Consider the following 24,230-nt stretch of genomic DNA (forward strand, 5'->3'; position numbering starts at 1 on the left):
CATCAAATTATGAGAATCTAAAGGAAAATTTGGGAAAAATTTGTAAAATCTTTCAAAAATATAAAATGATGATTTGAAGGACGAATTGATATTGGAACTTGATAATTTTTGTATGGTTGAACTCGTATCGGAATGGGTGTTCGGGTATTATAAATTTTACCCGGTTCCGAGGTGAGGGCCCGGGGAGTTGACTTTTGTTGACTTTTTGCAAATTGAATAAGGATCATAGCTTTGTTAATTGAAATTGTCTTCTCTTGCATTGTTTGATGTATTTAAATCGTCTTTGGCTAGATTGAGCCGAGCAATGGTGAATTGGTAAAGGAAAAGCTAAACTGAGTTTTGCGTTAGCCGAATTGAGGTAAGTGTCTTGTCTAACTTTGTGTGGGGGAAACCACCCCTTAGGAATTGAGTTAATTGTGTTATCTTGTTTTGTGAAAGTGTGTACACAAGGTGACGAGTGGGTACACAGACTATATGTGGTATTGACCGGTTTAGATTGTTTAGTCTCTTTCCATGACTTTGATTAAGTTGTCATAACATGTGGTATCTTGTTGTTAGACTACTCTTACATGCTCTATATGATGTTGTTAGCACTTATTTACCTCTTACTCGTTATTTGGCCCTTATATGCCTTGGTTGAAGTCATTGCCTTCCTTATTATCTTGTTACCTCTTAATTGTTGAGTTCTTCTATGACTATGTGCATATCTGCTACAAGTCCAAATTGTTGTGATTGCCTGTTGAGTTATCACGTGCCTTACATGTCTTGTCATTTTGTAAAGGTTGTTGTATTCCTTTGATTTTACGTGGTTCCCTTGTTGCCGTGTACTCATACCCTGTTTGTAGAAATTCTTGTAAATTTAGTTATTGAATTGTTGTTGTTGATTTAAATTATTGTATGGTAGATCGGGTTTCACGCCGCAACAGGTGAAATAAGGGAGGTGGTAGAATAAGGGAGGATATTTATATTGTGATATTGTTATTGTACGGTGGGATCGGGTTGCACGCCGCAACAGGTGAAATAAGGGCGGATTATTATGGTGGTGAATTATGATATTGTTATTATTTGGTGGGATCGGGTTGCGCGCCGCAATATATTTTGTTTATTATTATGATATTGATATTGTACGGTGGGTTCGGGTTGCACGCCGCAACAGGTAAAATAAGTGTCACGACCCGGATTTTCCACCCTCGGGAGTCGTGATGGCGCCTACTCGTAGTAGCTAGGCAAGCCATTTTAATTACTTTTCCATTAATGAACAAATCTTTTTAACAATTTATGACAACAATATAAAGCAACGAAATTAAATAAAAGCGGAAGTCTTAATTATAGAAACTGGATAAAACACGGANACCTATCCAAAACTCACCCGAGCCCTCGGGGCTCCAAACCAAATACGCACACAACCTCAAAAACATCCTACGGACTTACTCGCGCGATCAAATCGCCAAAATAACATCATATACATCGAATCAAGCCTCAAAACTCATGATTTCTTCCAAACTCTCATAAAACATAAATTTTCTATTTCAAGTCCGAAACACGCCAAACGACATCCGTTTTCAACCAAACTTTACAGAAAGCGCTTAAACCATATACAAGATTTGTTCCGGGCGCCGGAACTAAAATACGGGCCCGATACCACAGTCTTTTAATCTAAATTTCATATCCAGTTTCCTTAATAATTTCAGAAAAACAATTTTACTCAAAAATTCATTTCTCGGGCTTGGATCCTCGGAATTCGATTCCGGGCATAAGCCCGAGTCCCATATTTTTTTACGGACCCACCGGGACCGTCAAATCACGGGTCCGGGTCCGTTTACCCAAAATGTTGACCGAAGTCAAATATATTCATATTAATATCAAAATTTAGCATTTTTCACACAGAATTCATATTTAAGCTTTCCGGCTACGCGCCCGGACTGCGCACGCAAATCGAGGCAACCCTGAATGAGGTTTTCGAGGCCTCGGAAGCACGGAATGAATGAGAAAACAGGTGATGACCCTTTGGGTCGTCACATTCTCCACCTCTAAAACAACCGTTCGTCCTCGAACGGACAAAAGAAAGAAGTACCTGAGTCAGGGAAAAGATGAGGATAACGACTCTGCATGTCAGACTCGGACTCCTAGGTCGATGCCTCAGGAGGCTGACCTCTCCACTGAACACGAACAGAAGGGAAACTCTTGGATCTCAACTGATGAACCTGCCGGTCCAAAATAGCTACCGGCTCCTCCTCATAAGACAGATTCTTGTCCAACTGGACAGTGCTGAAATCTCACACGTGGGCTGGATCACCGTGATACCTCCTAAGCATGGATACATGAAAAACTGGATGCACGACTGATAAGCTAGGCGGCAATGCAAGTCTATAAGCCACCTTTCCCACTCGATCAAGAATCTCAACGGACCAATGTACCTAGGGCTAAGCTTGCCCTTCTTCCCAAATCTCATCACGCCCTTCATAGGCGACACTCGGAGCAATACCCGCTCACCAACCATGAAAGCTACATCTCGAACCTTACGATCTGCATAGCTCTTTTGCCTGGACTGAGCTGAACGAAGCCTATCCTGAATGATCTTGACCTTGTCCAAGGCCTCCTGAACCAAATCCGTACCTATCAACCGAGCCTCTCCCGGCTCAAACCATCCAATCGGAGACCGACACCGCCTACCATACAAAGCCTCATAAGGAGCCATCTGGATGCTCGACTGGTAGCTGTTGTTGTAGGCAAACTCCGCTAAAGGCAAGAACTGATCCCATGAACCTCCAAAGTCAATAACACAAGCTCGAAGCATATCCTCCAAAATCTGATTAGTCCGCTCGGACTGACCGTCCGTCTGGGGATGAAATGCTGTGCTCAACTTAACCCGTGTGCCTAACTCTCGCTGGACTGCTCCCCAGAAGCGCGAGATAAACTGCGTACCCCGGTCCAAAATGATGGATACCGGCACACCATGAAGGCGAACAATCTCCCTGATATAGATCTCAGCTAACCTCTCGGATGAATAGGAGACTGCCACAGGAATGAAATGCGCTAATGTGGTCAGCCTATCAACAATGACCCAAACTGCATTGAACTTCTTCCGGGTCAACGGGAGTCCAGTAACGAAGTCCATAGTGATCCTCTCCCACTTCCACTCGGGAAGCTCAATCCTCTGAAATAAACCACCAGGCCTCTGATGCTCATACTTAACCTGCTGACAATTCAAACACCGCGCCACATATGCCACAATATCCTTCTTCATTCTACGCCACCAATAATGCTGCCGCAAATCCTGATACATCTTCGCGGCGCCCGGATGAATAGAGTACCGGGAACTATGGGCCTCCTCTAAGATCAACTCTCGAAGCCCATCCACATTGGGCACACAAACTCGCCCCTGCAATCTCAAAACTCCATCCGCATCTAAGGTAACCTGCTTGGCACCTCCTCGCTGCACCGTGTCTCTAAGGACACACAAATGGGGATCATCAAACTGCCGATCACGGATACGCTCCAATAATGAAGAACGAGCGACCGTGCAAGCTAATACTCGGCTAGGCTCAGAAATATCCAGCCTCACAAATCGATTGGCCAAAGCCTGAACATCCAAAGCAAGCGGCCTCTGACTGACCGGAATATAAGCAAGACTGCCCATACTGGCTGACTTCCTACTCAAAGCATCGGCCACCACATTGGCCTTCCCCGGATGATATAAAATGGTGACATCATAATCCTTCAACAATTCCAACCATCTCCTTTGCCTCAAATTCAACTCCTTTTGCTTGAACAGGTACTGAAGACTCTTGTGATCAGTGAACACCTCACATGCCACGCCATACAAATAATGCCTCCAAATCTTCAATGCGTGAACTATGGCTGCCAACTCTAAGTCATGCACTAGATAGTTCTTCTCATGAATCTTCAACTGCCTCGAAGCATAGGCAATGACCTTGCCATCCTGCATCAACACTGCACCAAGCCCAATACGGGAAGCATCACAATAAACTGTATAAGGCCTTGATCCTGTGGGCAAAACCAACACCGGTGCCGTAGTCAGAGCTGTCTTGAGCTTCTGAAAGCTCGCCTCACACTCATCCGACCATCTGAACTGGGCACCCTTCTGGGTCAATCTGGTCATCGGGGCTGCAATAGATGAAAATCCCTCCACGAACCGTCTGTAATAGCCTGCTAACCCCAAGAAACTCCGAATCTCTGTGGCTGATGCTGGTCTAGGCCAGTTCTTGACTGCCTCAATCTTCTTCGGGTGCACCTGAATACCCTCCGCTGATACAACGTGACCCAGAAATGCTACTGAACTCAGCCAGAACTCATATTTGGAGAACTTGGCATATAACTGACTATCCCTCAGAGTCTGAAGAACCACTCTAAGGTGCTGCTCGTGCTCCTCCTGGCTGCGGGAGTACACCAAATTATCATCAATAAAGACTATCATGAACATGTCCAAATATGGCCTGAACAGTCGGTTCATCAACTCCATAAATGCTGCTGGGGCATTGTCAACCCAAATGACATGACCAAGAACTCATAATGCCCATACCGAGTACGGAAAGCTGTCTTAGGGATATCGGATGCCCTAATCCTCAACTGATGGTAGCCAGACCGCAAGTCGATCTTGGAGAATACCCTGGCACCCTGAAGTTGGTCGAACAAATCATCAATCCTCGGCAGTGGATACTTATTCTTAATCGTTACCTTGTTCAATTGCCGGTAATCAATACACATTCTCATTGACCCATCCTTCTTCTTGACAAATAACACCGGCGCACCCCAAGGAGAGACACTGGGTTTAATGAAACCCTTCTCAAGCAAATCCTGCAACTGGTCTTTTAACTCTTTCAGCTCCGGCGGGGCCATACGATATGGCAGGATAGAAATGGGCTGGGTGCCCGGAGCCAAATCAATACAGAAATCAATGTCCCTGTCGGGTGGCATACCCGGCAGTTCTGAAGGGAAAACATCTGGAAACTCCCGGACAATAGGCACAGAATCTATATGAGGAACCTCGACACTGGAATCACGAACATAGGCCAAATAGGCCAGACACCCCTTCTCGACCATACGACGAGCCTTCACGTACGAAATGACGCTGCGGGTAGAATAACCTGGAGTGCCTCTCCACTCTAAACGAGGCATGTCCGGCAAAGCTAAGGTCACAGTCTTGGCATGGCAGTCCAAGATGGCGTGATAGGGTGATAACCAGTCCATACCCAGAATGATATTAAAGTCAACCATATCTAAGAGCAACAAGTCTACACGGGTCTCAAGACCCCCAATCACTACAACACACGAACGATGGACTCGGTCGACTACGATAGAGTCCCCCACCGGTGTAGACACATGTACAGGAACACCCAATGCATCACTAGGCATGACCAAGCATGGTGCGAAATAAGATGAAACATAAGAATACGTAGACCCTGGATCAAATAGTACCGAAGCATCTCGATCACAAACCAGAACCGTACCTGTGATGACTGCATCTGAAGCCTCAGCCTCGGGCCTGTCCTGAAGAGCATAACAACAGGGTTGGGCCCCACTATCCTGAACCGTATCCCTAGGTCGATCTGCTGCTAGCTACTTCCACCCCTGGCGGTCTGAGCTCCACCTCTATAACCTCTACCTCCACCTCTAGTACCTCTACCCCCGCCTCTAGCTGGTTGGGCTGGCTGTGGAGCACCTGGTGCCTGAACCACGGCACGAGAATCCTGCTGCGGAGAACTGCTCGGTGCTCGAGGGCAAAATCTGGCAATATGACCCATGTCACCACAAGGTTAACAAACCCTCAGCTGCTGAGTCTGCTGTCCCTGTCGACCTGAATGGCCTCCGCGGAAACTCTAAAGTGGCGGTGCACTGATAGGAGCTGGCGGTGTACTGAGTGACTGCTGATCAAAATAGTATGCCTGAGAACCACGGCCACCTGATGTACCGTGAGAAACCTGAAGGGCCGACTGAAAAGGCCTAGGAGGATGGCCTCTACCATATGAATCTCTACCTCCAGATAAGGTACCACTGAATCTGCCGGAATGACGGGCTCTCTTGTCTCTCCCGTGACGACCCAAAGGGTCATCACCATAAGGGTGGATTGTTACAACAAAATAAGGGTGAATTTATGAAATTGATCTTATATGGTGGGATCGGGTTGCGCGCCGCAACATATGTTGTATTTTGTATTCCCTGTTTTATTGTATTGGCTTCAGTTCCTTTGTACGAGACTTTGAGAATTGGAAATTTCGGTTTTTCACTATTTTTCTGAGGGTTGAGTTGTTATCATTGACATATTGCCTTGCCGTTATTTCCTGAGCTCTTTTCCTAATATTATTATTTCGGTGAATTGATTTTCAAGGTGAATTTACTACGTTGAGTCATTACCTCCTACCCAGCTAAGTTGTTAGTAATATAGTGAATTAAAATAAAAGAATTAATATCATGCTACCTTGTGTGACCTTTTAAGTTAGAACTCGCCGTATATTTCAGTATTTACTATTTTTAATAACTGTTTTATTTTATTTCAATTGATTTCTCAACTTAATCTCCTTAACTTGTTTGAGATTTTATTTTACTTAAAAGGAACTATTATTATGTTTTAATTTAATAAATTCTATATTAAATACAATAGTTATTCGATGTTGAATTTTATGTGAAAATGTTATTTTTTTCTTCACTCAAATAATTTCCAAAATAAACTCATCTTTCTCGCTGATTTCCTATTTGGTTTAGCAACTGTAAATTTACTTTATGATACATAATTTGAATCTCTTGAACATCTTAATTAGCATTTGACACGGATATCATGTAGCGAGTAGCATGTAGATTTTTCCGTGCAAAGTGAGATAGAAAGATGTGGGCACAAGGTGCCGGGTGTGTTAAAGGTTTGGAAGTTGTGATTTATGGTATGAGATTACGAGAATTGGGATTATTGAAATTGTGTATTAGAAACGATTTGTTTGGTTGAGTTGACATCGTTTTTCCCGCTGGAGCATATTTATACTTATCCATATCCCAACTATGTTGTTGTTTAAATACTTGGCTATTTCTTGTTGCCATTCGTGTTCTCCTTGTTGTTACTACTGTTTGTAATCTGATTCCTTTTTGGCTATTGGTATTGCTTGATATTCCTTCCTTGTAGCGTTATGTTATATCCTGCACAGATTTATATGTTCGGTAGGTGTCTTGACCTGGCCTCGTCACTACTCTACCGAGGTTAGGCTTGACATTTACTGGGTACCACCGCGGTGTACTCATGCTAAGCTTCTGCATATCTTTTGTGCAGAACCAGGTACTTTGGATCGAGTTGGTTTGAGACTTATGCTTGGTGAGGCTGGAGACTTCGAGGTACGCATGCTGGGCGTTCGCAGGCTCCGAAGTCACCTTCTTTTGTATTTATTTCCATTGTTTCCCTTTATTCCGGAACAGTGATGTATTCATTATGTGTAATTGCTCCTAGAAAGGCTTATGACTTGTACTATCAGTTTTGGGATTTAACTTTGTATAAAGATCTCCATTTCAAAATTGTTCGATGTTAGTTAAATATTGTTGTCATTTCAGTTAACGTTAGGCTTACCTAGTTTTAGAGACTAGGTGCCATCACGACTCCTTCGGAGAAATTTTAGATCGTGACAAGTTGGTATCAGAGCTCTAGGTTCATAGGTGCTACGAGTCATAAACAGGTTTAGTAGAGTCTTGCGGATCAGTACGGTACTTATCTTCGAGAGGCTACGAAAACTATTAGGAAATCACACCTCTTTCATTCCTTATCATGCAATATTGATTCAGCTCGAAGCATATATCTTATGTTCCTCTATATCCACTCGTGCATCATATTGCACACTCGATATATTTATATATGCTGATTGTTCGTGATTTTGTGGATGGGCTACGAGGGAGCCAAGAATGCTCAAACATTGTCTCAATGTGTCGTCCAGACTGAAGATACAGAGGTATTGAGAGACTATTCAGTTGTTCACATGGGGGTGCAACGGGTTCTGGCATCTGGGTGATAAGTATGAGCTTGGGAAAGTTTAACTGGTTAAATAGTGGTCGCGATTGTGGTAGTGTCACGAGGTGGATGTTGATTTGAGAATAGTTAGTGGTATTGGAGACTATGTGGTTCGTATTAGATTTCTACTCAGTGAAAGGTACATATTGTCATTCAAGGCACTGAAGGAAGCGATTTTGACGATCACGAGAATGGACATGCGCTTCGCAGATGAACTGGAGTACCTTGTGATTGGTGAAGTACGAGCTGTGAAGGTTAGTTTTGCGGATCATTAAATGTTGTTTTCTATGGCTTCGCACCAAGTGGGGGAGTCTACTAGCGGCATTCAGATTGTCGAGTCATGTGTTACCTCAGTTTTGGCAGAAGTGTATATAGATGGTATTGGAAGGTTCCCGAAATTTGTATATGACTAAGATATGAGATCTAGCATGGGATGATGTTGGGGCTTACGGTGTTTCTGCGTCATTAATGTATTTATATTTCAGTATCAAAAGAGGGTCGGAGAAACAACTTTAGATTCACAAAAGGTCTATTCAGCGTAGACATCTCAGTCGGGGAATTATGGGGTGCTTTAGAGGAAATATGGTGGTTTATGAGTTGATGGGCTACGTGGCTTGTGCTAGGATTTTCTGCATTGAGTTTTGGTTGGGGTAGTGCGTATCGACAGGGAGAAATGTTACCTCAGAGGAAAGACTAGGAGTAACCGAAGAAATGGGTTAGCTCTGTAGTGTTGGGTCAGCATAGCAATGGAAGTAATTGGTCCTTTTTGAATGGGAATTCTCTACCGGCATTTGTGGCAGTACTCTTGGGTTGGACGGTTTGTTTGGCTCGATTGAGTTGGGAGATGTGGTCTTAATGGTTTAATTGCGTGCGGACGGATCTCAGAGATTTCTCGATTGTTTCGACAACAGCTTGAGTCGAATGTCTGCTATGGGCATAAGGAATATGTTGTACATTATGTTTTTCTCCTGGATGGATATCAAAAGTTAGTATAAGGTCGGTATTATTGGATATCATATGTGAAAAGCATGCATTTTAGGAAAGAACCTTGAGTTTTGGTTTGCGGGTGCGTGGCTAGTGGCATGGAGATTACTGGGTTTTGAGGCTTTTGAAATTTAGGTTTTGTTACGCGGCCGGAAAATCTATATGGTTGCTTCAGTAAGATGATGGGGTATGAGTGATGTATCAGCCATTCGATTAGCATAGTTGAGTTCGAGTATGGAAATGTTGGTATTCCTAAGGTTTTGGGGCTAGATGTCCCCATATGCGGGCTATTTCTTATTTGCGGATTGTGAAGGAATGTTGAGAATGTGATAGGTAATAGCATATACTATCAATAGGTTGCTATGGACTTTTGGGAGGACATTTACCTATTTGGGAAAGATCAGGATTTGTGTTGGGGGCTATTTGAAAACTCAACGAGAATATGTATTTTATATCATGTCATGTTTGGATGCTCTTGTGAGATTGTTATCACGGTTATGTTACCGTGCAGAATGAATATTATTTGTGCCCCTGGTCTATGTTCTATGCTACTCTCTTATGTTGTGATGGGCTGTGAGGTTGTATGATTATTCTCCACGCATGTTGTAATTCCGTTCAGGCCTTATGGTGATGTGGGCGAGATGACCCTCGTGATGTTGATTTGCTCATTTCACCTTAGATGTGCCTGCTTCCTCCATGTTTTATTATTTATATTCATTTTCCCACAATTATACTTGTGCAATCTACTGTGCTTGATATCAGTATTCATGTGATCAGTGAACCCGAGCACTATGGCTTGATGAGTATCTAGGGTCGGGTTGTACGCCATATCGGATATTATGTTGGATACCCTTCCCTTGTGTTTATTTTGGTGTTTTGTTTTCCCTTTGTGGGATGATTTAATGAAACTGTACTTTTGTTGTTACACCTGTTGTACTTGTTAGATAGTCCTCATACCTTGCTTTTTTTCTATTTGTATTGCATAACTGAGTTAATGCTAGGTCGGTGTACGAACCGTGTTGTGTTAGAATCTGTGTGGTTCAGTGACGAGTTGCCATTTGGGCTGCTTGCTTGGTGTACGGACGAGAGAGCTTTTTAGACTTGTTGACTTCATGGGTGGTTATGAGTTCTCCCATGTTTCTTTATCATGGACAGGAGGTCCGGATTAAGGTTCTATTCAATGTGAAGTGTATTGCCGACATCCAGAATGTTATTTGGGTAGCTATGGTGGTCAGAAGTTATTGCTATAGGCATTTGAGTTGTGTGGAACATCATGTGAATTGTACCTTGGGTTGGAATTATGGCTCGATTCAACTTGTTCAGGTTTATATAGTGTGATGATGCGAGATTCGGGTCCTATGATAAGTTTCAGATATTGAGGGTTGGGTTCTGTCCTAAGGTTATGGAATAAGGATGATGTGAGATCTTAAGATAAGTTACGTCGTTAGGCCTGCATAGGTTTGGGTGATGATGAATCACCCCCGGGTGTATGTATGGTGAGGTCGTGCAGTGATTTGATAGCTTTGGAACGTCTCCTGGCATGTTCGAGGACGAACGTATGTTTAAGTGAGGGAGGATGTAACGACCTGACTGGTCGTTTTGAGCAATTGCGTCCGGTTCAGCAGTTTGAGGTCACGAGTAGCTTCACACAATGTAGTATGACTTGCGTGCATCATCGGTTCGGGTTTTTGAGAAGTTCAAAAAGGATTTTTAGGAGTGACTCTCATTTGAGAAGCTCGAAATTGAAAGAATTGATCAAGGTTTGACTTTTGAGTATTTGACCTCGGATTGGAGTTTTAATAGTTCTGATAGGCTCGAGTGGTGATTTGGACTTAGGCGTACGTCCGAATTTGGATTTGGAGGTCTGTAGGGTAATTTGAATCATTTTGGCAAAAATTGAAAAGTTGAAGTTTTGAAACATTGAGAGATTTGACCGAGAGTTGACTTTAGTGATATCGGGGTCGGAATGTGATTCCGAGAGTTGGAACAGCTTCGTAATGTCATTGGGACTTGCTTGCAAAATTTGGTGTCATTTGGAGTTGATTTGATATGGTTCGGACGCTTGGTTGCGATTCTAGAAGTTCTTGAAGTTCATGGTGATTTTTATGTGTTTTGGTATATGATTCGTGGTTCTAGAGGTTATTTTGGTGTTTCGATCGTGCGAGCGAGTTTGTGTTATATTTTCAGACTTGTGTGCATGTTTGGCATGGAGCTCCGAGGGCTCGGATGAGTTTCGTACACGTTTCGGAGTGTTGGAAGAAGGTTCAGTGTGCTGGTGTCTCTATTCTCGCATTTGCGAGGTTTTCATCGCATTTGCGAGATTTTTCTCGCTTTTGCAACGATGGGCCGGGGCAGAGGAGATTGCAACTGCGAACTACATCATCGCATTTGCGATTGCAGCCTGCATTTGCGACACAAACTGTCGCTTTTGCGAAAAACTCAGAGCTCGCACTTGCGACATGAGAAGAGCTGGTCAGCCTTCGCTTTTGTCGCATTTGCGAGCATCGCAATTGCGATCGGAATGTCGCAAATGCGACATCTGAGGCTGGTATTAAGACTCCCATTTCGGGACTTAGCTTCATTTTATCATATTTTGAACCCTAGGTCCGAGAGTGGGCGATTTTGAGAGAGGATTTCCATATCAAATCAATGGGTAAGTGCCTCTATTCAATTTTAAATTATATTTTGTAATTATACCTTAGATTTAACATCAAATTCATGAGAATCTAAAGGAAAATTTGGGGAAAATTTCTTTCAAAAATATAAAATGATGATTTGAAGGATGAATTGACATCGGAACTTGATAATTTTTGTATGGTTGAACTCGTATCGGAATGGGTGTTCGTGTTTTGTAAATTTTATCGGGTTCCGAGGTGCTGGCCCAGGGAGTTGACTTTTGTTGACTTTTTGCAAATTGTATAAGGATCATAGCTTTGGTAATTGAAGTTGTCTTCTCTTGCATTATTTGATGTATTTAAGTCGTCTTTGGCTAGATTGAGCCGAGCAATGGTGAATTGGTAAAGGAAAAGCTAAATTGAGTATTGAGTTGGCCGAATTGAGGTAAGTGTCTTGTCTAACTTTGTGTGGGGGAAATCACCCCTTAGGAATTGAGTTAATTATGTTATCTTGTTATGTGAAAGTCGTGTACGCAAGGTGACGAGTGAGTACACAGACTATATGTGGTATTGTCCGGTTTAGATTGTTTAGTCTCTTTCCATGCCTTTGATTAAATTATCATAACATGTGATATCTTGCTACTCTTACATGCTCTATATGATGTTGTTAGCACTTATTTACCTCTTACTCGTTATTTGGCCCTTATATGCCTTGGTTGAAGTCATTGTCTTCCTTATTGTCTTGTTACCTCTTAATTGTTAAGTTCTTCTATGACTATGTGCATATCTGCTACATGTCTAAATTGTCGTGATTGCCTGCTTAGTTATCACGTGCCTTACATGTCTTGTCATTTTATAAAGGTTGTTGTATTCCTTTGATTTTACGTGGTTCCCTTGTTGCCGTGTACTTATACCATGGATCGTAGAAATTCTTGTAAATTCAGTTATTGAATTGTTGTTGTTGATTTAAATTATTGTACGGGGTATCGGGTTTCACGCCACAATAGGTGAAATAAGAGAGGTGGTGGAATAAGGGAGGATATTTATATTGTGATATTGTTATTGTTCGGTGGGATTGGGTTCGGGTTGCACGCCGGGATATGTGGAATAAGGGTGGATTATTATGGTGGTGAATTATGATATTGATATTATTTGGTGGGATCGAGTTGCGCGCCGCAACATATTTTGTTTATTGTTATGATATTGATATTGTACGGTGGGATCGGCTTGTACGCCGCAACAGGTGAAATAAGAGTGGATTATTACGGTGAAATAAGGGTGAATTATGAAATTGATCTTATATGGTGGGATCGGGTTGCGCGCCACAACATATGTTGTATTTTGTATTCTCTGCTTTATTGTATTGACTTCAGTTCCTTCGTACGAGACTCTGAGAATTGGAAATTTCGGTTTTCTGTGTTTTTCTAGGGGTTGAGTTGTTATCATTGACATATTGCCTTACCGTCATTTCCTGAGCTCTTTTCCTAATACTATTATTCTAGTGAACCGATTTTCAAGGTGAATTTACTACGTTGAGTCATTACCTCCTACCCTGCTGAGTTGTTGGTACTAAATGAATTAAAATAAAAGAATTAATATCATGCTACCTTGTGTGGCCTTTTAAGTTAGAACTTGCCGTATATTTCAGTATTTACTATTTCTAATAATTGTTATATTTTATTTCAATTGATTTCTCAACAGAATCTCCTTAATCTGTCTGAGGTTTTATTTTACTTAAAATGAAATGTTATTATGTTTTAATTGTGATCAAGGGGTAGTAACTCATATCACAGGAGGAAACTTTGCGCAAAGTTCTATTACTATTAATGGGTGGCCCTGCGAGTTCTTATGGGCACAGGCATCCCAGGTAATTCAGTCTTATGGTTTTTCAATATCTGCATATGGCCTTTTATTAAATTCTATATTAAATACAATAGTTATTCGATGTTGAATTTTATGTGAAAATGTTATTTTTTTCTTCAATCAAATGATTTCTAAAATAAACTCATCTTTCTTGCTGATTTCCTATTTGGTTTAGAAACTGTAAATTTACTTTATGATACATAAATGGAATCTCTTGAACATCTTAATTAGCATCTGACACGGATATCATGTAGCGAGTAGCACGTGGAGTTTTCCGTGCAAAGTGAGGTGGAAAGATGAGGGCACAAGGTGCCGAGTGTGTTAAAGGTTTGGAAGTTGTGATTTATGATATGAGTTTACGAGAATTGAGATTATTGAAATCGTGTATTAGAAACGATTTGTTTGGTTCAGTTGACATCATTTTTCCTACTTGAGCACATTTATACTTATCCGTATCCCAACTATGTTGTTGTTTGAATACTGGGCTATTTCTTGTTGACATTCGTGTTCTCCTTGTCGTTACTACTGTTTGTAATCTGATTCCTTTTTGGCTATTGGTATTGCTTGATATTCCTTCCTTGTTAGCGTTATGTTATATCCTGCACAGAATTATATGTTCGGTAGGTGTCTTGACCTGGCCTCGTCACTACTCTACCAATGTTAGGATTGACATTTACTGGGTACCTCCGTGGTGTACTCATCCTACGCTTCTGTACATCTTTTGTGCAGAACCAAGTACTTCGGATCGAGTTGGTTTGAGACTAATGCTTGGTGAGGCTGGAGACTTCAAGGTACACCTACTGGACGTTCGCAGGCTCAAGTCACATTCTATTATATTTATTTTCATTGTTTCCTTTTATTCCGGAACAGTGATGTATTTATTATGTATAATTGCTCTTAGAAAGGTTTATGACTTGTACTATTGGTTTTGGGATTTAACTTTGTATAAGGATTTCCATTTTGAAATTGTTCTATGTTAGTTAAATATTGATGTTATTTCAGTTAACGTTAGGCTTACCTAATTTTAGAGATTAGGTACCATCACGATTCATTCGGAGAGAATTTGGGCCGTGACAAGTATAACTCTCCAAAATGTCGTTTACTCGTTTTAAAACAGAACATGCAAATCGTAAAACATAGGGTTGCAATCCTTACTTTTTTTCTTTGTGAAACCACTTGTCGTTGCCATAAAAATGTTTTGACATGATTTTTGGCTATAGAAAACAATTTTAAGCCAGAAAAACCTTGGGCTAAACCAATTGGTTTTAAAACCAACTCCTCGTTGGATTCTCATAAAAGAGAACAATAAATTTACCTCCTTGTTACAAATATATTATACTGTGATGTCAATTTAGTACTCTATTATAAATAAGCTTCTTGAAGAAACTTACCTATATTGGACTCCACCATAAATATATTTTATCTATTTAGCACTTTATTAGAAATAAGCGTTCTGAAGAAGCTTATCTTTTCGGTACTTCATTGTGGATAAATATTAGCTGGTACAATAACAGCTTGCAGTAGCAACTTACACAGCAGCTTGCAGTAGCAGCTTACACAACAGCTTGCAGTAGGAGCTTACAAACAGCTTAAACAGCAGCTTGCAGTAGGAGCTTACAAGCAGCTTATACAGCAGCTTGCAGTAGCAGCTTACATATCACCTTATAGTAGCAGCTATACAGAACATCTTCTTTTCTTCTATAAATAGAAGATATTTCAACTTATTATGTATATTAATTTGAAGGTTTGTCTTGAGTTGATCTACTTCACAATTTTTTTTATTATAACAACCTCGTACTTTGTCTTTATGCCACGTCGATTAAGACAAGGAATAATTGCTTATTTTCTCAAATTTATCACAAAAAAACAACAGTCAGCAAACCCTGAGAGGTGTGTTTGTCATAGAAAACAAACACTAGAAATCCTATTTTGAAGAAAATATAAAAATCAAAACAGAAAATATAAATAAAAATCCAAGTTGAGATTATAAATTGTTTGTGAACGCGCTATATCTTAGTATCAAATGTGATCAAGTGGATCACAACTTTTCAAAACAAGCCAAGTGGAGTTAGGAGCCATTGTTTCTGTCTTTCTTTTCCTCTTACAATGTTTTGCCCTTTCACAATATTTTTTTTTTCTCTTTTTTTTTTTTACAAAAATTCTATTTAAATTTTCATTTTTGATAAAAATGACACATTTTATATTATAGAAACTTTTTAGATGTAAGTTTTCCATTTAACCTCATAACAATCAAATATTACGGTATGTGAAGATCACAAAGGCTTTATAAGATACTCCATCCGTCTCAAATTATATGTCATGTTTTCCTTTTATACGCCCCTTAAAAATATTCATTAGGATGAGGGTTGAACTATTTTATTCTTATTTATGTCTTAAGATATAATATCTTTTCATTGAATATTTACTTTATTTTTGTATTATCTTGTATCTTTCAAGAATAATCATTATTAAGGATAAATGAGAAAATATAATTTACTTTGTCTTAAACTTCTAAAATGACAAATAATTTGAGACGACTATTTTTAGAAAACACGATATATAATAGGAGACAGAGAAGGGGAAATACATAAACGACCCCTTTAAGTTGTCCTTAACGATCAAATAAACACCTCAAATGACCCATTTATCTTTGAGACACTTCAAGTGGTTATTAAGTGTATCAAGTAAACACATGGTTCTGATGTGGCATATGCGTGTTTGCTAACAAAGTCTTGGGCGCGTGAAATCATTTGTTCAGCCTAATTTTCTTTTCTTTAAAAAAAATCCAAGAATTTAGCCTTTCTTCCTTTCTTCTTTAGTAAACCACCTCAACCCACCATGAAACCACCATAGCGGCTAGGAAATCAGCTATTAGAGCTCGAATTAAGTCACTGGAAACCACCAAAAACTGCCACCTTTCACCAAAAGCCTCTGCTGCCCGTAACCTTCGGAGCTCCGCCTAGTTCCATCGACCAAAAATCAGTCCCAAACCCAGCTGAAAGAAGCAGCAAAAATGCAGCAACAAGAGCTGCAAAACTACCAAATTTTTTCCTCTGTAGTCTTGCCACTCTCATCTCCACCATAAAAACACAATTTTTCTACCCTATTTCATTTTTACGGTAGAAATTTTAAGGACAGTTCTACACCAAAAACAACAAATTAAAGAAAAAAAAGGTAATATAAGCCTAAATTCATAATCAAGAAAATAATGGAGAGAAGATTGAAGAATCCAGCAGAATCGTTTTTTAGCTATGCTTGGAGAATAAATTTTCGACGATGAAGGTTAAATAATAAACTTTTCCGGCGAGGTTCACGAACGATCCCTTAGTGGGTTCTCTATTTGGCCATTATCTGTTATTTCATATTTGAATGAGTATTAATTTGTTGGCTGAATTTAAGAAAAGGGGATGACAGACACAAATGGTGCAAAGAAGAAGATGAAAGGGAGGGGGAAGGGGAGGGCAGAAGAAGATGAAAGGGAGGGGGGAAGGGGAGGGCGGAAAGAGGAGGGGAGGAAGGGTAGTGCCGGTCTCGATAAAACTAAAGGAAAATGTTTCTCTTTCTTCTTTAATGTATTTTCTTTTTTGTTAATTATATGTATCAATTTTTTATTCTAATTTACACGTGTTATTTTTAATTGACTTTGACAGGTCAATGGCAAGTGTAGCTCACACATATCATCTTCTGTACTCGGGTGTTTACTTGATACACTTAATAACCACTTGAAGTGTCTAAAAGATAAATGGATCAGTTGAGGTGTTTGTTTGATCGTTGGGGACAACTTAAAGGTGCCGTTTATATATTTCGCCGACAGAGAACTAATACTTTTAGTCGGTGTTAAGTTCTTAAATTTCTTAAATTTCATACAAGGCAAAATAGCCTAAATGGCACTTCTACTTGTCCCCCTTTGTCATCCCGGTCCCGATACTCTACTAAGTTTAATCTAGACACTCGTAATTTTCAAAACACATTACTTTAAACCCCTCTGACCGTTGACCAAGCCTATGTGGCAACTTTAGGACTGAGTTGGATAAAATTCGTGAATTTCACGCGCATAACGAGAGTTAACATAAAAATTTATACTAAAAATGATTAAAATAAGAAGAAAGAAATAAAAAAAAAAGTAAAAACAAGGGACAAAAAAAAAGAAAATATAAAATGTCTCTGTTATTTCTTCTTTCTTCTTTCCCACCCCCACCCCCCAATTCTTTTTCTCTTTCTTCCCCTCCCCCTTCCCGCTCTCCTCCCCCCCCCCCCCCTCCCCTCCCCCCCCCCCCCCCCCACTGCACCCCTTCCATTCATCCCCCAAAATATATCTTCCTATTTCCCCATTCCGTCGCCTGCTCCCCCCACCCCAACCAGTACCCCCTTCCATTCTTCCCCAAAAACTATCTCCCATTTCCCCTTTCCGCCTACCTCCTCCCCCCCCCCCCCCCCATTCAACACCCTTCCCCCTGAAGAGACTAACAACTGTAAACATATATCTTGCTTTTTCTTTTTTCCTGTTTCTTTTTGTGCGTATATGTCACCAGCAGCAAAGTTAGTTCATTAAAACACTACAAGGCTCTTAGAATTGAATGAACACTACAATATTTTTAATGGTGTTCTTCGGTGACCGGAGGAATTTTCTGGCGATGGCAGTGAAGTTGTTGGTGGTAAGGGGAAGAGATAGTGGAGTAAGGAAAAAAATAAAGATAAAGTCAATAGTTTATTTTCCTATGTGGCACTAGTAATGACGTGGCAGCCTACGTGTAGGAGATTGTATTACACGCACAGCAGCCTCCTGTCATAAGCGTTTATTATACACGGTTTGAACGAATGTAAGTGTTCAATTGGCAAAATGGTAAGTTTGGGGACCGGCATGACAAAGTGGCACAAGTATAAATGCCATTTAAACTATTCTGCCTTCGTACAATAAAAACTTACTTTTAAAATAAAAAAGAAGACAAAGATGTGAAAATTAGTAACAGCAGCAAAAAGAGTTGGTCCTCGAAGCTTCTTTTTCTTTACTCTCGTCAAAACACTCTCAATGGATTTGGTCAGGGAATTATCTGTTTTTTATGTTTAATTAAGTTCGATGAATATGTGGTACGTCATTGTGGTTGGTTTGCACGAAGACGATTTATCCTTCCACGTGTCAGTTTCTCATTCGCTGTATAACTTTCTGTAGCTTAACCTTCCTAGCTACGTTTCGCCAATTTCCTTATATACCCTCCACCCCTTTACTCTTACTAGCCTATCTCAACCATGGATAAAACCGACATTTCACTTAACACAATGGCAGTTTTGAAATTTAGAAGTAAAACCATGTCTTAACAATTTTACGCGGTATATACACAAAATGTAAAACGCGGCACTCTCTCTTCCAAATCAGCAATTTTAGCTAGTATAGACAAATTGAAGTTAATTCAGCTCACTTTCTGAGATGTTTCCGATGGAGATTTTTTTCCTTCTTATGAAAACTTAACCATAGCCGCTTCACTTCAGAATCTCCTCTCTAAAAATTCCCATAGAATTTTTCTAGATCTAGCTTGATTACTTTTACTTTTTTATTTTTTATAATTATATATTTCATCAGTTCATCTACTTTTTGCTTTTTTTCACTTTTTTGCCCATCTCAACTTTGCAAAAACTTGGTGCTGTAAATGATGGCAGTACTTCCTGGAGATAACGTGATCGCCGTACTTCCGGTGGATAAACAGATGGGTATACCGCCGTTAAATACTCTGCCGGTAGGATACCGTTTCCGTCCGACGGATGAGGAGCTAGTGAATCATTATTTGCGGTTGAAGATTAACGGTGCTGATAGTGAAGTCAGCGTTATTCGAGAAGTTGATATCTGTAAACTCGAGCCTTGGGACTTGCCTGGTTAGTTTCCCTGCTTATCTTAATTAATTTAATTTTTGTGCGTGTTATGCCCCAATTTGGAGCTGTGTTGAACCCTCAACCCTAATATTTTTGGTTATATCTTACCGGGAAATCCGTTGCTGTGAGTAGTCTCGGCTTTCATTTATGAGAAAGGCTGATGCTTGGCCTCAAAAATTACTTAGCCTTGAAGCTTGATATCTAATTAATTCTTATTTTTTGGCTTCGTTAAGCTTTTCGAGTTTATTTTCACAGAACCCGCTAGCACATAAGGTAGTAAAACACATTAATATTTAAGTTAGATATATACTGATACAGTTGGGGTGGGGTTAAATCTTGAGACCTATTTGTCTCATTTTTTAAGGATAAGATTGGAGTACTTGGGCGACTAACCCGTTCCCCAACTAGAGTAAGTCATATGGTTAGGCAAATGTACTTTCCAGTAAGAAACAGAAAAATGAGAAAAAGATTGCGGAACTATTCCACTGAGAATTGATTTCCACAGTAGGAAGGACCGTACTGGTTAAGCCTTGGCACTGTGTTGTTCTACAACTCAAAATTTGGTGCTAGCTGTTATTGTAGAATGAACGAAGATAGATGAGAGAGTAAAATATTCTTTGTTTTCATTCTGCTGATTGTTGACATTTCAGTGTGCCTCCATATTATATGCTTAGACAGTTTCTTCACTAAATTTCGATTTGGTGTTTAGATCATCCCTGAAACACTTACCTCCCTTGAAAACCCTAACACATATACACACTTTTGACTGTGTCTTTTTTGGTTGTATCTGTCACAGGCCAGATCCCAAAACAACACATTCTTTTTGGAAATATGAAGTAAACATTTTGAAAGAAAATAATGGTGTGGATTGTTTTGCAGATATGTCTGTGGTAGAGTCAAATGACAATGAGTGGTTCTTCTTCTGCCCAAAGGATCGGAAGTACCAAAATGGGCAGCGATTGAACCGAGCAACAGAACGAGGCTACTGGAAAGCTACTGGTAAAGATAGGAACATTGCTACTAAGAAGGGTGCAAAAATTGGGATGAAGAAGACCTTGGTATACTACATTGGCCGAGCTCCTGAAGGCAAGAGGACTCATTGGGTGATTCATGAATATCGTGCAACTGACAAGTCATTGGATGGATCACACCCTGGCCAGGTCTGCACATCCTAGATTATCTTGTGTCTTGAATTTGTATTGCTGTTATTGCTCACTTTGATCAGATTCTACAATGTAATTATATACATAAAATTTTAAACATAAAGCATGCCTTAAGCTGCATATTATATAATTTAACCATATAGGACTGGTTAGTTTTATCCTATTTGGTTAGTATCATATGTATTTCAGGAGTCAAAATATTGGATATACTTGCAATTGTTTATGACGGTGGTGTTCGGGCCAGCTTGTACACACCTCGACTATTCCACCGGTACCTGCTACTTCCCCAAACATAGGTACCGTGTAACTCTGCCCACCAAGGCTTAGTCAGATGGAAAGTGATCATCGAGTGTTTTTTGCCTCTGCTGGGTTTTGAACTTGAGAACTCATGGTTCTCCTGCCATTTCATGACCACTAGGCCACGCCCTTGAGTGTTGTGCTTGCAAATTTTCTAGCTATGGTAATCCATTTTCATGAGATTATATAATTACTCACAAGGTAAGATTGTTTTATCCTCCTGAGTTCAATCCTCTCTTGTCCTATCTTATTGTTTCATTTGGCAGTTGGATCGGGCCATAGGGATTCTTTCTTGGGGGAGGGGGAGGGAAGGTGGTGCTAGTGGTTTGGAAGGTGAACATTTTGTAGATCTAGTTTTCGAGAGAAAGAAATTGTACAATCCTAGACACTTTCAAAAATTTTAATATGCATGTCAAGCTAACCAATTCAAACATCCTGATGTTGGTGGGATACGTGTGGCATCATCTGCAAGTACAGCGGTGAACCAATTGATTTAAATTTGGAACTTTGACTATAAGGGATATGAGATTTATGATATTATATTTTACTGTTAACAAGCTAAATATTTCTAATATAAACTTTTCTTGAAATGGCGAAATATAAACTTTTTGTTTGTGCATTGGTTGCTTTGGTGTGTATCATCTTCATGCCACATGAACTATAACTTTTGAATTGCTATTTGTTGTGGTAGCATATTGAATTACTTGTAGCGAACTTGAAGATCCTCTGCTACATTACATCCACGCAAGGATTTTCTTGAGGCTCTGGATACCAATAACAGCCTAACCAGAGGTTGCTTTTTGTTAGCTTTGTTCATTAGAAGACATTATGTAGATGTTCAGATGACTTTTTTTGTAAGAACAGATTTAGAACTTTTTACTTCTTTCCTAATTTGAATAGACTCTATAAGTGAACGTACGTGTAGTGGCAGCGTTTTTCTGAAAATACAGTCAACTGCTCTCACAATGAACATACCGCTGATTGTTTAGTGTTTTTAGATATCCAAGTCAATGAGTCTGGATCCGATGCATCTACGTATCAAAGAAAATAGAAAAAACTCTGGATATGAGGCATACTTCTCAATTGAATCAGGAATACACATTTCTTTTGTTATTTGTGATAATGCAATGAAAATTAGCTCATACCAGGAAATGTGATTTGCCTGGTGCAGGGTGCTTTTGTGCTTTGTCGCCTGTTCAAGAAGAATGATTTGAAGCAGGATGAGCATGTTGAGAGTTCCAATTTAGATGATGCTGAACTGAATGCTACAGTTGCCAAATCACCTACTGAAGGTGATTTATCAGAGGCAGCTACTCCATTAGCAGTCATACAAGCTTTTAGTGATAGTGATAAAAGCTATGCTGCAAAGCTTCCCAAGGGCGAGATGTATGGAAAACAATTACCCATTGAGAGCCACAGCAACAGCTGTATTGCCGATGATACAGAAGATCAAATGTTGGACATAACATCCATACCGGTAAGTAAAATTACATTGAGGTTCTACTTTTGCTTGAATAACAAGGTTTCTATAGTGGATTAAATTGGTTAAAGTGGTAACGACTCAAAAAGGAATTGCTTAAAGTGATAATTTTCATTTCTGCTTCATGTTTAGCCGGATATGGAGCTAGAGAAAGCGTTGGGAAATTTTTGTGACCCGTCAATGCAGCCTCTAGATTGGAAGATCTTCTCCCCGCTGCACTCACAGTTACAGGTGGAACTTGGATCTTCTTATCTGCAAACCCCCATGAATAATGGCATCGGTGCTTATCAAAAAGATGTCCAGTTTCAGTATGGAACAAATGCTTTTGATATCAATGAATTTTTGGACTCAGTAATTATCAACTCAGATGAGTTTTCATGCGAAGACTCTGGACAAGAATTGGCATCACATCGTTTTGACGCGCAATTTTGCGGTTTACCTGGTGCGCCAATTAAGGACTCTGGATCATGTAGTGAGTCAGAAGCAGAAGTTACCCAAAGGCTGGTAAGTGCAACTCTGTGTACATCAGTTACACCATGCCATTTTTTCCCCAGAAAAGTTCTTAGGTAGCTGATCTTATGCTGTTTTTCCTTTTGTTTGTCCAAGGTTGAGCCAGACTTCTTTGAGCCTGAGGTGTTGTTGGGAAATTTTGATCGAGAGACCGCAGTTAAAAGAGAGGTTAACTCCATTGGGGCCACAGTGCAAGAGGCTCGTGGAAGTGCACCTTATGTTAGACATGATCATGCTATGGGGAATCTAGATTTCTTTCAACATTCCTACCCTGGACAGAATGTTTACCCTGCTGGTTATGGTGCAATTCAGGTCCCAAACTTCCCAAGTGTAGAACAATCTGGTGGTTACAGCAATGTAGTAAGCAGTGATTCTGGCTCCGGAACTGGAATAAAACTCAGGCCTAGGCAAATGCAGAATCAGTCTGATGACAGGCAGTTTAGAACGCAAGGAACTGCAAACAGAAGAATACGTTTGCAAGTGAAACTTCAAGTTGGACCAGTTGAGTCTCGCAGTCATACTGATTCTAGTCAGGGGCCAGAAAGTCATCAAGCAGTAACTGAGGTAAGCCTCTCCAGTCCCTTTTTCCTGTTCTTTCTTAAATTTAGAGAAGTCTTTACCCTCTTAGACGCTAAAACACATACTTATGCCGGATTGTGCAGGCTGAAAAAGCCTCTGATGAACATAGTTCTTCCACCAGTGATGAGACACGAGATACAACTTGTGGAGAATATGGAGTTAGTGGAGAAGCTGATGACCTGAGCACACCAGTGAAAGATGCATATGATTCTCCAGTTCAAGACACTGCTGATGTGTCCTTGAAGACCACTACAAAGCTCTCAAGTTCATCACGTCTGTACATGTCCATGGTTCTTGTTGTTGTAAGTCTGCTTGTGGTCTTCGTTGGTGTCTGGGAATACTTTAGAGTGCGAGTATAGTGCGCGTTAGCTTCCTAACTTGTATTTATAGATTCCAAGTATCTGGGTCTGTGTTCAGGGTAGCATGAACAGGCCTTTCCTGTTTGTTGAATTTACCTCATATGTTTATTGCAGCAGGAACTTGAGTTGAGACATTAGAGATTGCTAGTATATATTTTTAAGAGCTTGCTCGTTTTGTACATGTTTCTTTTAGAGTAGGACCTTACCGTTGATTTCCCTTCAGCAGATTTTAGACTCAACTTTTAATTTGTTGATTTTATCTTCACCCTATATGGGAAGTATGGCACGTTATCCTCACGGGCTATATTGAAGAAAGCAAGATCTATATCTAATTTACCGTTAATTTCTTCAAGATTTTTAAAACTTCAAGGATGCGTTAGCAATCGTTAGCTCAAGTGAAGATGTAGATGAATGAAAAGTCAATACAAGATGATAGAAACTCCATTTAGCAAATAACACGCTTTGTTTATTATTACGTATTAACATGAACAATACGTCATTTACAAATTTTAA

At 40.1% G+C, this 24,230-nt stretch overlaps 1 protein-coding gene across 1 annotated transcript; it reads left to right on the plus strand.

The window, feature by feature from the left end:
- Positions 1–18,717: 18,717 nt before the first annotated feature.
- On the plus strand, positions 18,718–23,939 carry LOC109207787 (NAC domain-containing protein 62-like). The gene is made up of 6 exons (XM_019370781.1): positions 18,718–19,332; positions 20,209–20,489; positions 21,961–22,266; positions 22,402–22,773; positions 22,876–23,343; positions 23,442–23,939. The coding sequence occupies exons 1-6, from the start codon at positions 19,110–19,112 to the stop codon at positions 23,715–23,717; spliced, it is 1,926 nt and encodes a 641-aa protein (XP_019226326.1). The 5' UTR covers positions 18,718–19,109; the 3' UTR covers positions 23,718–23,939.
- The last annotated feature ends 291 nt before the right edge of the window (positions 23,940–24,230 follow it).

The sequence above is a fragment of the Nicotiana attenuata genome, unplaced genomic scaffold (assembly GCF_001879085.1).
Source record: "Nicotiana attenuata strain UT unplaced genomic scaffold, NIATTr2, whole genome shotgun sequence".
In the NCBI taxonomy this organism is placed as follows: Eukaryota; Viridiplantae; Streptophyta; class Magnoliopsida; order Solanales; family Solanaceae; genus Nicotiana; species Nicotiana attenuata.